The sequence below is a fragment of the Bombus pascuorum genome, chromosome 5 (assembly GCF_905332965.1).
Source record: "Bombus pascuorum chromosome 5, iyBomPasc1.1, whole genome shotgun sequence".
NCBI lineage: Eukaryota > Metazoa > Arthropoda > Insecta > Hymenoptera > Apidae > Bombus > Bombus pascuorum.
In genome coordinates this window covers 926,536-943,750 of record NC_083492.1, presented here as the reverse complement: position 1 = coordinate 943,750, position 17,215 = coordinate 926,536, and the positions used below count along the sequence as shown (strand labels likewise).

At 38.1% G+C, this 17,215-nt stretch overlaps 1 protein-coding gene across 3 annotated transcripts in view; it reads right to left on the bottom strand.

Annotated features, from left to right (window-relative positions):
- The window catches only part of LOC132906695 (pseudouridylate synthase RPUSD2-like), a 182,027-nt gene that overhangs the window by 64,182 nt on the left and 100,630 nt on the right, over positions 1-17,215 (bottom strand). For all 3 annotated transcript variants that reach the window (XM_060959102.1, XM_060959104.1, XM_060959103.1), the window contains exon 3: positions 5,489-5,593. In XM_060959102.1, coding sequence (XP_060815085.1) covers positions 5,489-5,593 — 105 coding nt within the window. The remainder of the gene's footprint in view (positions 1-5,488; positions 5,594-17,215) is intronic.

The window sequence follows — 17,215 nt, the reverse complement described above, 5'->3', positions numbered from 1 at the left end:
TCCCCAAAGTTCCAAACTTTCAAAGTCTGAAATATCTAAGGAGTGAAATCTTTTTTTTTTTTTTTATTTCAACTGCAAACTCGCAACTGTATTAGATCGTTATCCTAAACAAGTAAAATATTAAAAACGTTACAAGTGACAAGTTTTTCAGTTTTCAAGTACTCGAATTTTCAAATTATTGGATTATCGGATTATCGAATTTTCAAATTGTTCAATCCTCAAAGTTCCAAATTTACAAAGTCTGAAATATCTAAAGAGTAAATTCTTTTTTTTTTTTTTATTCCAACTGCAAACTCGCAACTATATTAGATCGTTATCCTAAAGAAGTAAAATATTAAAAACGTTACAAGTGACAAGTTTTTCAGTTTTCAAGTACTCGAATTTTCAAATTATCGAATTTGTGAATTTTCAAATTGTTCAATCCCCAAAGTTCCAAACTTTCAAAGTCTGAAATATCTAAGGAGTGAAATCTTTTTTTTTTTTTTATTTCAACTGCAAACTCGCAACTGTATTAGATCGTTATCCTAAACAAGTAAAATATTAAAAACGTTACAAGCGACAAGTTTTTCAGTTTTCAAGTACTCGAATTTTCAAATTATTGGATTATCGGATTATCGAATTTTCAAATTGTCCAATCCTCAAAGTTCCAAACTTTCAAAGTCTGAAATATCTAAGGAATAAAATCTTTTTTTTTCTTTTTTATTCCAACTGCAAACTCGCAACTATATTAGATCGTTATCCTAAACAAGTAAAATATTAAAAACGTTACAAGTGACAAGTTTTTCAGTTTTCAAGTACTCGAATTTTCAAATTATTGGATTATCGGATTATCGAATTTTCAAATTGTTCAATCCTCAAAGTTCCAAATTTACAAAGTCTGAAATATCTAAAGAGTAAATTCTTTTTTTTTTTTTATTCCAACTGCAAACTCGCAACTATATTAGATCGTTATCCTAAAGAAGTAAAATATTAAAAACGTTACATCCATCGTGCTCTTTTATTTAAAACAGCGAAACAGCTTCTCATCATTAAGGCGTCAATAGAATAAAAGCGTGTAACCAGGGCGCGATCCGATATCTTGCTCGTGTTTTATTTAACGTAGCCCGATTTTCATCCTTTCTCGGCGGATTACTGTATTTTTCTGCCGACGACGTCTGGATAGCGGCGACGTAGCCCAGCAACAGGCGGCAACAAGCTGCACCAGAGTTTCTCCACGGCCGTATACGTGCCGCATTTTCGGCGTGTTAACGGGCGCGAGCGTCCTTCGATTCCGCAAACTTCGCCTCTAACTTGTTCTTTTACTCCTTTTTCGATAGGAAGCAAACTCTGCTACACTTTCTCTTATATTCTTGTTTTCCAGAGAGAAAAATCGTTTCTTTAAAAATTTGCTGGGCATATTGGAAGAACATAAAGCGATAGAATAAACCATACAGAGAGTTTGGAAGGAAACTTGAAATATCCATCGGAGAATTCGAAACACGCTGTAAAAGAAAGTTCTTCATTCTTATTTTAATATTTTCTCCTATCAACGATTGAATTTTTCGAATCGCATCTCGATTATCTACCTCCAGATGCGATAACAAATCGCGATACTATAAACATATCATCTCGTTTTACACTCAAACCATGAATATGCAAATTTCCGCTTCCATGGTAAAGAAGTGGGCCGAATGTCCTTTCGTTTAACGCCAGAATTACCATACCGGTCCAATCGACAGGTTTTATAATTTTATTTTCAAATTTCTACCTCGTGTCATATTTTCTTCCGCAATGATGTAACCAGTTTTGCAAAAATAACTAAAAGAATAATATAATGAATTTTATTTTGCTTTTTATATATTCAAATCGAAAATAATTTTGTATCGAGGTTACTTATACCAATACCAGTGAAAATGGCTGGTACTCGTCAAAGTGTAAAAGGGTCCTGCGATCTGTTTATCGAACTCCGATTAACCAGTTTCCTCGTTTTGTACAACTTCGCACACGTTTTTCAAATTTTTACCGCGTATCATTCGATACGACGATATCATTTATCAGGAAAATTCCGAATCGATCGCTAGATCGCTAGATGCTAACGCTAGAAATACCACACCAGAGAAAATCACTGGTTCTACAATTTTATAAATGTGTCGACCCTCGTTTAAGGATCATGGTGCCAGATGGATTAATAATACGAAAAATGTACTACATAACATGGAACTGCTTCTGTAAGAAAGTAATAAATCGATAAATATACAAATATTCTATTATTACGTGTTTTTTAAAGACCACTCATTTTCACTGGTTTTGGTAGAAATAGCTTCGCGTTAACTATCGGTAGTTCTAGTGTTAAAAGGATTAATCATCCGCATACTGAACTAGTTTCGACCAGCAATTTTAAGTAATTTTCTATTTTTTCCATAAATCTCTTTAAATCTTTCCTAACGCGTAACGATAAAAACTATCGGATGATATTGCGGAAACTTGGAAGAGTATTCGGCAATTTTGGAGAGATATTTTAAAATACAAAAACCTAGAAAAAGTTACATGAACTTAAACCATCCGGCACGCAAACGATATCGGTAGAACTAAAGTTTCAGATGGCGAGTTAATTGGAAATTTCTATGATTTATCGAATCACAGATGCGTCGTATCGGCATAGAAATGGGTAATATACTACGGTGTACAACGATTACGAAGATCAATCGACAACTTACGTTGGGCAAACAAACGGAGAAATTTTTCTCAGAGCAGGAACTCCATATATCCTTTGATCACGGTGTTTTACTAATTTTGATGTAATTACTCCAAGGGAAAAATAGTGAGCGCGGAGTGAATAATTCACCGTCGGTTGTTTGTTTGTTTGTTTTGTTTTTCTTTTTTTTTTTTTCAATGTCGGAGGAAGTTTGCTACGGCGCCGGTTCACAAGATCCACTCGAAATTAATTGCTCAAGGTAGCGCTTAGAGTCTTAACGGAGACCACTCCGTCTGCCTGGGAACACTTTGTTAATCCGCCATTAATCTACGTAGAACGCGTACGCCGAAACTCCAAATAAATTCACGTGGCTCTTGTCCAACTCCATTCCATCGTTCTCTCCTGTTTATCTCGCGCAATACTTTTGTCACTCGAGCGATTTAAATCAACTAACTTTCCTCAAGAAAATTTATGTATTATTTTTCCCTGTTTCTTCTTCTTTATAGGTACGAGGAACAAAGGAGTCGCCAAAAAGATCTAAAACCTCGTGAGCTTGTGTAATTAAATAACGTTACACGATACCGTATTTATTTCTTCGTTTAGATTTCTAGCGGTACCTTACATTAGCAAGAGCAGAGTATCCGAGGATTTTTCTAACTACGTATACAGCGATTGCACCGATCGTATTTCGATACTATAAGCTTACAAACTGTAGATTCTTTTTCTACGATGCTCTGTATATTTCTCATCGGTAGAGTAACTTTTTCGTTGCAGAGAGTTTAAGTTTGTGGAAAGTTAAACACGCGCGGTAACCGAGGGCTCCTCTCCAAGTTAAATACCTGAACCTACGTATATCCTCGAAAACTGTTCTGTTTGAGCACCCTTGGTGCTCAGTCAGCGTCAGCGGCACTCGTCAGAAATTCACCACGTCGATTTAGCATTAGAACTTCATTGTACTTGCCTCGACAAACTGTGATTCGAAATACGTCTTTCGATACGACCGACGTGCACAGAATCCTACAAACATCTTGCCGATTCTAATTTAATTCTCGTTTCGACTGTTTCACCATTGACAGTTCTTTTAGTTTATTTTGGTTTTTTTTTACAATTTGTCCTGAAGGACATTTGGTAAAGTGTTATATCTTATTGGTAAAAAAAAATAAAAATGTGGGTGGCTACCCCCAGCGGGGTAACAGCTTCGTTTTTTCTAAGTTATATCTTTTATGTCTAGATATATGTGAACGAAGAATTTAATTTATTTATGTTAAGGTTATTTGATGTATGTGAAATCAAAGAAACGTGTGGATAAATTGTAAGGTATTGTAAGAATATTAAAGTACAAAGTGTGGAATACAACGTAGGCTGTCATAAAAGATATAACTTAGAAAAAAAACGAAGCTGGCACCCCGCTGGGGGTAGCCGCCCACATGCTATATTATTTTTTATTTATATTTTTTTTTCTTCAAATAAAAAAAAAAAAAAAAAAACAACGTAGGCTGGTCCAGATCCGCACGCTAGTTTCTTTTAGTTTATTTTGGTTTTTTTTACAATTTGACCTGAAGGACATTTGGTAAAGTGTTATATCTTATTGGTAAAAAAAAAAATAAAAATGTGGGTGGCTACCTCCAGCGGGGTTCCAGCTTCGTTTTTTCTAAGTTATATCTTTTATGTCTAGATATATGTGAACGAAGAATTTAATTTATTTATGTTAAGGTTATTTGATGTATGTGGAATCAAAGAAACGTGTGGATAAATTGTAAGGTATTGTAAGAATATTAAAGTACAAAGTGTGGAATACAACGTAGGCTGGTCCAGATCCGCACGCTAGTTTCTTTTAGTTTATTTTGGTTTTTTTTTACAATTTGTCCTGAAGGACATTTGGTAAAGTGTTATATCTTATTGGTAAAAAAAAAAAAAATAAAATAAAAATAAATATAGCACGTGGGTGGCTACCCCCAGCGGGGTGCCATCTTCCTGTTTGCTAGGTTATATCTTCTATGACCATTGACAGTGTCTCTAAAAGAATGCAATTTCTTATCGCATATATATATTCTGTTTACAGATCGAAATATATCATAGTCCATAGCGTCGTATCGTTAAAAATGAAATCCTTTTCAAGAGAGTTAACTTTCACGCTTACCGTTAAAACGTCACATAAATACAGAAAGATTCGGGGGAGGATAATTAAAAATAGCAAGAAGGAAGAAGTATATGCACCGAAAGAAAAAAAGAAGGAAGTAGTAGGAACTGGAGTGACTTGGTCGGATCGAGGCGAATCTCCCTGAACGAAGTTTCTCGATGATGGAACGATGGTACAACGTCGAATTTCAAAAGCAAGGTTCACGGCCGTTTATTTCGTTAATGACGACTGGCCGTTGTGGATTAATGAGGACGTGGCCCGTCACGGCGCCAGGATGCTCTCTCTCCGCTCGTCGATATTCCACGAGAAACGACCGAGATGCCCTGGCGAGCGGATGAAATATAGCGCTTGGTTTCGCGTCTACCGAAATTTCGACGGCTAAGGAGCTGGCATCATCCATGCTCCGATGTTTGAAAATAGACAGAGCTCGAGCTGCCTCGTACATTAACGTCTCTGTGTTTCACCGTTTCCTTTTCTTTCCCTTTTAGTACTACTAGTTACGTAATTCTCGGAACAAAATTGTTAGAGCAAAAGCGAAAAACGAAGATGTGCAAGTTTTACGGAGTCGTTGTCATTTTTTCTTGCAAAGTGTACGATCTAGTCTCGGCGAATCTCTTCCTGTTCGTTTCTTTCGTTCGTTTTTTAAGAGTCGATAGAGCTGTCAAGTGGCTTACCTTTTTCAAGTCCTTGCTGGCGTCCGCTTCCTCCGCCTTCCGCTTCTCGGAGATCTTCGGAGTCGGGACGGCGATCGTCGCTTCCCGCAGAGGCTTCAGATCGACCTGAAATAGACAAGCAAATGTTCTTGGTTAATTAAAGCGAGATCTTTTTCGCTGATTTGAGACGACATAAAGAACGTCGAAGCACTCAGGGTGATATATATCGTTGTTCCATGGATTAAAAATATCGTTGGTTTAACAACGAGCGTTGAAAATAAGAAAGGATCACAGAAGACAATTATTAACGGGAACAGAATATGTGGTAGAAAGATGACACGATGTTCGTAAGAAGTGCGACCATTTTTTCACGCGGTACAAGCATAAAAATGAAATATTTGACACGATTATCAGCCGGCAAGCATCCGATTCGTCGAGGAGGACAGGAGGAAGGTTAAACAGGACCCGTGACAAGAACAAGGCTGTAATCGCGTTAGAGCGAAGCCACGAGCGTGTCATCAACCAACATGTCGACTACATTTTCACCGAATCGGCCATTAGGCTCCGGTCGAATTACCAACCGCTAAACCGACTCTCGTCTCTCTATTTGGCCGCGTCGTTAACGAGAAATTAGCGTGTGCGGCAGCACGCCTAAAGTTGGGACGAGTTAAAGCGATTAGCATAAATCGATGCGTCCGAAACCTTCGGCCGTGGCCGTATTAGGCACGCACAATGGCCGATCGTGTCTCGAGAATCGTCGCGGAACAGAGATTCTATTCGCTTGAAAGGATTTCGGTGTATCTGGGTTATTGCACGCTCAGCAGTGTGTCAAGAATCGACGGAGAATCTGATGGAAATATAGGTCTGCTTCTTTTACGAAGGAGAATAGAACGTAAAAAGGAGAAGATGTCGTTGCTTGAGATAATAGGCTTTCGTAACAGGTATTTGCTCTCTGTGCAAATCAAATACCACTGTTTGCGGTTCTTTTACTATTAAATTTACAAGTTTACTAATTACGTATTTAACATGTTATAATAAATCTGCGAACGATACAATATACAATGTGCCGTAAAACGGTTATTCTACGTTAAAAAAGTAAACACCTGTACTAATTCGATCGGATAAACGATTGTTATCAAATGATCGTTATAAAAGACCGTGTCGCGTCTCCGTTTTACCCACCGATGCTTTACACCAGTTTTAGAGAAAAAATTTTAGAGAAATTATTTCGTAAACCGATTTTTCTCGTCGGTTTCGTGTAATATCGGCGTCCATCGCTATTTAAGCGGCGAGTACAGGCTATAGCTTTTCCATAGCCGTAATTTTGTTGGCAGTAGACTGGACGGCGATGATCGGCCAGTGTACTGGCGCAACGAGTCCGATCGTTTCGTGCAGCGGTATCGTGTTTACATCCAATCAAGTTAATTTCTGGCCACGCAGATCACAGGATTTTACCGTGTTATTACCAGCGCGAGTCGTGCATCGATGACTCCTCCGTTAACCGATGCTTTCCTTTTGCCCGATTAAAGCGATGCAATTGCACCGACTGATCGTTTTCTGCTCCCATTCGATCGCTGGGTCGCAGTTACTACCGTTTCTCTGCGTTTTACGTTGCGTGTTCCAACACGAGTCCACATGGGTAAAGCTTTTCCATTAGCGAAGATTATTCCGCGTATACTGCCACGGTATATGCTAATTGCATTGTACGTCCAAAGATATAAGTCGCATAAAGATAGTTTGTACAAGTGACGAAATTTTGTAAAAATAAAAGTTGCGATCGAGACTAGAAACGTTCTATAAACGCTGTATCTTCTACTTGATATTATAACAAGCGATATTTTTAATGTTACCAAGAGAATGAAACGATTCAGCTTGAAAACGAGATAAAAGGATAACTTTTGTAAAAATTGTAAAATCTCCCGCAAAGAATAATCCGATTTATCGTGTTCTGCCTGTGTAGCTCTCAAATGAAATCCGGTTAACGTGTACCAAGAAATTCTTCGCGCGCTCACAGCTGTGTAACCCTTTAAATTCAGAGCTATACGAGTCCACGCATAAACCTACAAGCAAAAACCTGCTGATCCAGCGGTCTGATCGACGACGCTCGATCTCTTAATTCCGAGAGATCGCAAGGTTCGGTCGGTCCACGTAACTAATTTACGATGGACGAAGACCTCTTTTAAGAAGTTGCACGGGCTCGCGAATGGCGTAATTACGTGTCGAAGTTTTAATGGTGCGTTAAGGTTCCTCTCGGACGAGAATTACCCTCCGTCCCTCTCTCAGTACCGAAAAGATTAATGGATCGAAGATTTAACGGGCGAACGGGGCGATGGAGGGAAGATTAAGCAGTGGAAATTAACTCGAATATTAAACTGGAGGGAAAAGTGCGATTTCATTATTAGTCAGCGCAGCCCATCGACGGTCGAGAAGGAAATTTCATCGAACTTTGCATCCACGTTGGCAATTAAAGACGTTTCGAGAGATTTTTCAAGGCCACAGGCAAATTTTATGCATCGACGATTATGGTTTAACCCGAGACTCGGAGATTATGGGAAAAATTTTCCCCAGTTTGTTCCTTTCTTCGTTCGCCTTCTATTCTTATCATTCTCGTTTAGAGCAGATTTGGAAATGTTTTAAAAATAGTCTACTTGGTAATTTACAATCTAATCTATATACGTCGATCCTCGATTTGGAATACCACGATGTCCGATGCGTAACTCTAATTCGGTAAGAGGAATCTATACGCGATAGACAGCGGAAAAGCACGTTTGTTATAGCATGCGGAATTTGAAGGATCAACGGCGCACGGAAATGCATTTTTAAAACGTCAATTCCGAGATTTCATAAATTCATAGGTCCCAGCAAGCATCAGGGAGGAATCGTCGCATCGTAATCAGAATGTTCATAATTAAACGTATAATTTCGGAAATCCAGGATATCGAGACTATAAAAAATTCTCTTAACGACGATTTCGAAGTTGGAAACTAAATCGAAATTTGTAAAAAAACGTTTGGACGTTGAGGAGTTAAGTAGTTTAGAAGCGATGGTTAACTAAAACGAAGCGAAAAATATAGCGACGCGTCAAAGATCGTAAAGAAGAAATTCGCGACATCGAAACTAACGAGTCTTCTCTCTCGGTGGAAATCTCGAAATACGAAATTAAGTCGAATTTCATCCTTCGGTCCTGGTTGTACTTTATCGTAATCGATGTAATTACTAGATTAAGCAGTTTATACGCGATTATTTCTAGCGGTAGAAGAAGAAAAGAAAGAGGAAAAATAGGAAAATAAGGGAGGTCGTGAAACGGAAAGTAATAAAGTCGCGTAATTAACTTGCTTACGGGCCTATAATTCCTCGAGCCGTTTCATCCGAGACCCAACGATCCTGCTAAAAATTCACCTTACAACTGCTTATCCTTTTCGAATTACCACGGCCAGTTTGAAACCGCCGTATTTTAGTCGTAGACTCTGCGATCTCCCATTAAAAGTTCCTCGCTATCGGCCAATGATTTTTCAGAGGCACGTTGATGTATTCCGTTGCAACAGCGATGCGAACGAGGAAATTCATTGAGAATTTTAGTATTCGTTGATTAAGATACATTGTTTCTTTACAAACTAAATTATGACATTCTTATCTGTAATTAGGATTTTTATTCTAGGAAACGTGGATTTCAGTTTGAGCAAAGTTTCGAACCGACGGTGCTTCAACTTCTGCCGAAGCAAAGGGGGACTTTGTTCCAGAAAGTCAGCACGATCGATGTGAAGCATCTAAATCGGTGAAGAATCGCAGAGCTTTCACGATATTTTATACCATATCCAGTCACTCCATTTCACCCTTCGTAGTCGGAAATTTATTCGAAAACAAATTCTCCAATATGTAAATCCTTCAAAATGGCTTGTATAAAACAAATTTAACAAGAAGAATCCCTCGATATAAGAAAATTTATTCTGGAATAAAATCAAGCTAAATCATTTGTACGGATTTTTATGCTGCGCGTTGATATCGGTAAAATACATTCGATTAATTGTCTGATACTTTCGATAAAAGATAGAAAATTGTTAGAAGAAATATAAAAATAGTCGGTCGTATCAGAGTCGAAGGAGTAAACCGCTGTTCGTATCCTGTGTGAATACATCTTCAGTTCCTTCGCAGAAAGACCGTGAATGAATAATACAGCAATAAGCTTCAAAAGCGGCGTTCTGATCGTGTGACCATCATTTTTCTCTTTCGCGAATCTTTCCTGTCTTCCAGTAAAGTAAAATGAATATCTATAAATCAGTAAAATCAATATCTATGAGAGAAGAAATACTTACTCTCTGCTCTTTGCGCCACGAGTACATTAACGGTCGTTACGAATGATAAAATTACTATAATCACAACTTTTCCCATTTTATACCTACCGATTCCTTATTTGAGAAATGCGATTTTTCTTCAAGAAAATACTTATATACAGACTTTGCTGAACCTTTATACATCGACTTTAACGTCGACAGAAGTTTGTTTTATACGCGTATAAAAAATCACCGATGAACTCTATTTCTTCGGGAACTCTCAATTTCGACACCAGAATATGGATACGCGTATAAAAAATCACCGATGAACTCTATTTCTTCGGGAACTCTCAATTTCGACACCAGAATATGGATACGCGTATAAAAAATCACCGATGAACTCTATTTCCTCGGGAACTCTCAATTTCGACACCAGAATATGGATACGCGTATAAAAAATCACCGATGAACTCTATTTCTTCTGGAACTCTCAATTTCGACACCAGAATATGGATACGCGTATAAAAAATCACCGATGAACTCTATTTCTTCGGGAACTCTCAATTTCGACACCAGAATATGGATACGCGTATAAAAAATCACCGATGAACTCTATTTCTTCGGGAACTCTCAATTTCGACACCAGAATATGGATACGCGTATAAAAAATCACCGATGAACTCTATTTCCTCGGGAACTCTCAATTTCGACACCAGAATATGGATACGCGTATAAAAAATCACCGATGAACTCTATTTCTTCTGGAACTCTCAATTTCGACACCAGAATATGGATACGCGTATAAAAAATCACCGATGAACTCTATTTCTTCGGGAACTCTCAATTTCGACACCAGAATATGGATACGCGTGTAAAAAATCACCGATGAACTCTATTTCTTCGGGAACTCTCAATTTCGACACCAGAATATGGATACGCGTATAAAAAATCACCGATGAACTCTATTTCTTCGGGAACTCTCAATTTCGACACCAGAATATGGATACGCGCATAAAAAATCACCGATGAACTCTATTTCTTCGGGAACTCTCAATTTCGACACCGGAATATGGATACGCGTATCAAAAATCACCGATGAACTCTATTTCTTCGGGAACTCTCAATTTCGATATCAGAATATGGATACGCGTATAAAAAATCACCGATGAACTCTATTTCTTCGGGAACTCTCAATTTCGACACCAGAATATGGATACGCGAATAAAAAATCACCGATGAACTCTATTTCTTCGGGAACTCTCAATTTCGACACCAGAATATGGATACGCGCATAAAAAATCACCGATGAACTCTATTTCTTCGGAACTCTCAATTTCGACACCAGAATATGGATACGCGTATAAAAAATCACCGATGAACTCTATTTCTTCGGGAACTCTCAATTTCGACACCAGAATATGGATACTCATATAGGATTAAAGTGTCAGCCTAACTTTTAAGAAACGAAATAATTTCTCTCGGGGCAAATTGGTTGACTCGGTTTCTTTGCGTAGATCAAGAGATATTTGTTACAATATCTCACGCTGTTATTTCGTAACCAAACTCGCGAAGAGAGTCGGTTCGTTGGCTGGGTGCGAATCAGGCTTTATGGTCGCTAGGGTCGCCCCTGACAACGCCCTTGCCTGCATTGCGGTGCCCCTCGGTTTCCAGCCTGCGTTATCCTGTCACCATAACGCCTGACAATGGGTCTAGAGAACGCTCGACGAAGGAACGTGAATCCTTTATATTCGCATGCACCTGCGTTACTCGCCGTCTAATGATATCTGTTGCTTGGAAACCAGTCTCTAACCATGATCCGTCACCTTCACCCTTCACCCTCACCGCCATTTTTTTCTCTCTTTTTTTTTGTATATTTTAAGGGTTCGTGCGAAACGTCGCACACCAACTCGTCATTTACCGGTGTCACTCGTCGCCTCAAATCCACTTTTTGTTATTTTAGAAGACACGTCTTTCCTTTTTACCTCTTTCCTTCCCTTTTTACAAAATAACAACATATTACTTTGCATAATGTTAGATAGCGTATAGGTTTTACTTGCGATTTATTCGAAGGAACGTTGTTTTCACGACGTTTCTGTTTAGAAGCATAACGGCAATGTAAATGCTGTTTTCCCGGATGAAAACACGGTGGCATTGCTTAGACTCCACGTTTCGTTGTTTTATCGTTCATCGATGTTACGAAATATGGCGATATTTATTTATTTTTGTTTTTTTAATATAGCAATGGTTTCATATGTTTTTTACTTGGTAAACGGTAGAATCGTTCATCCATAGAAGCTTCGTTTTTTATGACGAAAAAAACAGTGAGAATATTGAGAAGGAAATCGTACAAAAATGAAATATTGATTTATCTTTGAATTATATTTAGATTACATCGTTTAATCTTGCTGAAACACGCGATATCTATCGAAGATCGAAGACAAGCAAATAAAATAAAGCGAACGAAGGAAGGATTATGTCGTTCTTTGTCAAAACTGTAAAACGTGGAATATCATCCTTGATTCTTTTTCTCTCTCTTCTTTTTCATTTTTAACGGAGCAATGGGAAATCGTCGCGTTTTTTTATACATGAAAGAATGTAGGGAATGATTCTGTTACAAACGATTCTCTTTCACAACGAAGAAAGACGATGGAGCGAAGGAGATTGCTGCGAAGAAAATTGTTTCGCGTTCAGGCAGAGGGTTCGCCAGAAAACGAATGATTGTCGGATAGGGAATTTTAGATATCCTGTCAGGAGCGAAGTAACTCGCCTCTCCTAACAAAGGAGCACTCTACGAGCAGCCTATAATATAATTTCATTCGAAACGCGAAATCTCTCTCTCTCTTTTTCTTCTTTCGAGCGTCAGGCTAGACATCGTATTGCATAAAAAGTAATACGTTTAGCTACGCAACGTGAAGTTTTTTGAAAGACAACGAGAAATAAGAAAATATAACAAAACGTTGGATATTTAAATGGAAACTGTATCTCTAAAAAAAGAAACTTACATTTTTCCCAGAATAATTCCATTCGATTTGAATACGTTGGAATTAGATGAAAAATATTATCAGTTTCGTCGGTACGTTGAGATGCAGATTAGTTTTGCCTCGAAAAATATTCGATAAAATAGTAAAACATGTATTACTTAATAATAGAATAAAAATAATACAATATTATAAATAAACTTGCATGACATACAACTTCTCATCCGCATATTTTTCATTGAAGAGAAGCTTTTATATTAAATAAAAATTTCGTATCAATATTATATACAAATATATTCACCACGTATAATATAAACCCTCTTGTCTTATCTTATCCTATCAACTTTGATTCTCATGGTTTTTTGTTCTGACTGGAAATGTAAAACCGTACGGACGAACGAAGCAAGTTGCGTTGCAGATCGTATTTCGTTAATTTAATCGCCGTACGATCGATTCGAGTGGTATTACCGTTCGTTACAGTTACGGAACTCGAGGAATTAGTTTGACTGGTTCGCGCGCTCTCCTCCACGCTCCTAAGATCGTACGAAAATTATGGAAATCGTGGCACAGAAACTTGATTAGCGAAATCTCTAGCAGCGAAATCCCCTCTTCTCGACGAGGAGAAGAAACGCAGCATAAACGGACGTAGAACGTATCTACAAATTTTCGTTCGTTTAGAAAATTTTTTCAAAAATTTCTTCTTCGAAAAGAGCTCGTCGCCGGAAAATATCATATGAAACGTTTGATGTATCATCAATTACGATAAAAATAAAAAAATACCAGTTAAATAAATTCGTTAACGAATCTCAACGAGAAGCAAACCACAAAAATTGCTCGGGTTACACGCAGGGAAACATCCCTATTTCCCCCGAGTTCGTCGACCCTCTGCCTCTCACCAACTTTCCATGCTCAATTTTCAAATGGGGAATACCGACGTGAAAAAGTCCGTCGATGTAGAAACAATATTTATCGATGCCGCTGATCGAACCATGATAATTAATAGCGTGGGTAAATTGCCATTTCGGTGGCTAGGTCGTGACGATTATTGCTCCTTGTTCGACAACGATTTATCATGTCGCCATGCAGGTGTCGCGCGGATGACACGTCGTTAATCTTGAAACTTGGTGAAAGCAAGGCAAGAAAAAATATAAATAATAATAATAATAATGAAAAAAAAGAAAAAAAAGGAGAGTACTGGAAATTGAAAAAAAAATTGGAGAATGTTGGATTTATCGTTGATAGTCGTTACCGAGGCAAATATTAACTTTGGAAATTCCGCGGAAAGTCCCCTTTCCGGTGAGTTACGACTTTCGACCTGGTTTCCCTTCGAACCTCTCTCCAACTCTTCCGTTGGACGCTTCTCCCGACTTCGCGACCGAACGCTCCGCGTTTCTCGAAAATTATCCTCGTGGAATAATAAGTTTTTACGAGACGGTCAATGGGCTACGATTATCGAAAGAAGAGAGCCGAAACGGGTACACTCGCGTTCCACGGATGACCGAATAGGAAATGAAAACGCGACGGCTCCCTTTTCCAACGATCGATCGGCTCCGGTTTTCATTGAAATTATAAATCGATGCTATTATAAATAATAACCATAGACGATTCTCCGTTGCTGGATATCGAACATATCTATGACGATAAAAATAAGATTTCTTTGCTTTTGAGTCCTATGGTACCTGTTTGTTGGACCGTTTCGAAAGGAGGCACATTATAACGCGTCAACGTTATCAGACAATCGATGCCACGAATCAATCGATCTTTTACTTCGGTGAAGATAATACGGGTGGTTGGATGATCGTAACACCGAATTAACAGATTAAGTATACTCCTTATTTCCAACAACTTTGAAGAATGCGAGTGATGCGTGTAGAAGCGTGTTCAGCGAAGAGTTAATAGCAAGTGAAGTGTCTTCTGCGACGGTGAAATTTGTAAGGAACTAGCGGTGGTGCTGGTCGCTCCCCGCCAACGGTCCCCTCGCGGGTGGAAGTGGTGTTCGGACATCGTACATGGGAAAATCTGCCTTTCCCGTGTCTCACCGGGATGAGCAATAACCCTAAGGAACTTCTCGACTTTAAGCATGTTCGTAGCAATTCAGGGCCTTGACAATAAAGTGAAATCCTTAGGATTATCGCGGGTCTGCTAAGTAAGTATGTTTATACAGCTGGTGGCCAACTTGACCGATAAATGGATTATATTGGGTTGGCAGCAAAGTGATTGCGGATTTTGTCATTACGTGGCAATTCATTCGTCAGGTGGTAAAAATCATTACCAACTAATGACTAATCCAGTTTGAATATAGTTGAATATAAGATTTCCAGTTTGAATATAAGAATGGAATATAGTTGGGTTAGCAACTAAGTGATTACGGATATTGTCATTGGGCGGTAATGATTTTTGCCACCTAACGAATGAATTACCGCGTAATGACAAAGTCCGCAATCACTTAGTTGCCATCCCAACAGTATACGGGACGTAACACTGTCGGAGGAAACAACAGAAAGTAATTTACAAACTTTTATATTAGCGATTTAAAACGTAATTATATAACTGGATATAAGCGTGCAACTCGATGAAAAATTCATTGAAAGAAATGAAAAATTATGTCAAGATTACCTATGTATTAGATTGTCCGAAAAGTTTCTTTTGTATCACAAGTGAATTAATAAATGCACAACATCATTTATTCTATATTATTTCATGGATTTATGTATGATCCATTTTGTAGTAATAGAATAAAATGGGTCAAACGTAATTCCATAAAAGATGCTATATTTATTTTTTATTTATATTTTTTTTTTCTTCACCAACAAGAAATAACACTTTACCAAATGTCCGCAAGGACAAATTGTAAAATAACCAAAATAAAATAAAAAAAAAAACGTAATTCAATAAAATAATATAAAACACAAAATGTTGTGCATCTAGTACATTATAAAACGAAAAGAACTTTTGGGACCACTGAATCCACGTACATACGTCGATCTGTAGAATAGACATACTTTTCTATCTCATCGTCGGACAATAGGAACAAGCTTCCTAACTTCTAGCTTGTGCATCGTTTAAGAGAACAACGAAAAGTAATATATAAACTTAAGCTGAATTCTCAATCATAAATTCTTTTCGTCCGTATACCGCGGGTTCAATCTCCAATTTCTCTCTATTCAAATAGAATTTTTATCATCGATAAAGGACAATCGCGCATTGTGTCCCGTAAAAGTCGAAGAACTATCGGAATATCGGGAGAGTGCTGAGGACGAAGCTAGGAGGATCGCTTCGGAGTCTCTATCGGCTTAAAAGCGAACCGGAGCTCGAGTTCTCGCAAGAAGCTGCCGTCGCCGCAAGAAATTTACGCGGCACTCCACGCTGTAAAGCAATAATTCAAATAATTCGCCCGTGAAAGGGGTAGGTGCATGTTAGGGGTGGCACAGTGACAGAGTCGCGTCACGTAACAAGCTCGAGGAATTCATTAAGTATTCTTCGCTTTAACGGCGTAAAAGTGGAACGCTAATGGGCTAAAAGTTCATGCATCTTGTTGCATTATGTCTTACATCATAGGTCGCTTTTTTCTCGCGTTTCTTCCTTCGCTCTTAACGATTTTTGCAGCAGTGCGAGATCCTGTCAGAGGTACGTAAAGAAACGGAAAGCACTGTATTCGAGTAGGAACTTGAAGCAGCAGCTTGTCATCCTGAGATATTTATTTATTACTCGAGATATTTAGGGGTGACATTTTTTGATATCGAAATATTAGTTTGCGGGCATTTTTCGTGTATTTTACGATTTGCAAAATGTTTCGATTTGTTTTGATCTTTGTTGAAGTGATCGCCGCTTCTATGAAAACCCTACATCTGGTCTTCGGTTTTCTCAAGCGCTAATCATCGATAGCGCATAGACGAAAGAATGCGTCGATGACGGACCATAAGCGGTACCCGTGCGACGTTGGCTTCAGGGTCTTTTAGTCTCAGGGTAACGTTGCTAGCGCGAGGATCTGGACCAGCTTACATTGTATTCCACACTTTGTACTTTAATATTCACAATATATATATACTTACAATTTACCCACGCGTTTCTTTAATTCCACATACACCGAATAACCTTAACAATCTTCAATTTTTGGGAAGCTTATTTCATTCTCGCATAGAATCGATTATTTTGATCGTGCTAATTGAGATATTAATTTAACCAGATTTCGCTTCAAAAATCGCCAAACTCGATCAAATTATATCATAAAAATCTTCGAAGCAGAAAGAGAATTGAAACGTCGTAATTGTCTATACACTGAAAACCAATTAACGACTCTATTACTTATTTATAAATCGATTATATCCAAATTACGTACAAATTAGAGAAAAAATAATTACCAATTAGTAGATTTGAAATGTACAGACAATAGGGAAAAAATAAAAATCGTCGATCGTCAAGGAGAAGAAACGACCAGTTTTTCCGATTTTCTCCAACGTCGTCAGCGATTTCTTTGTCGTTTGGCATGCCGACAGCAA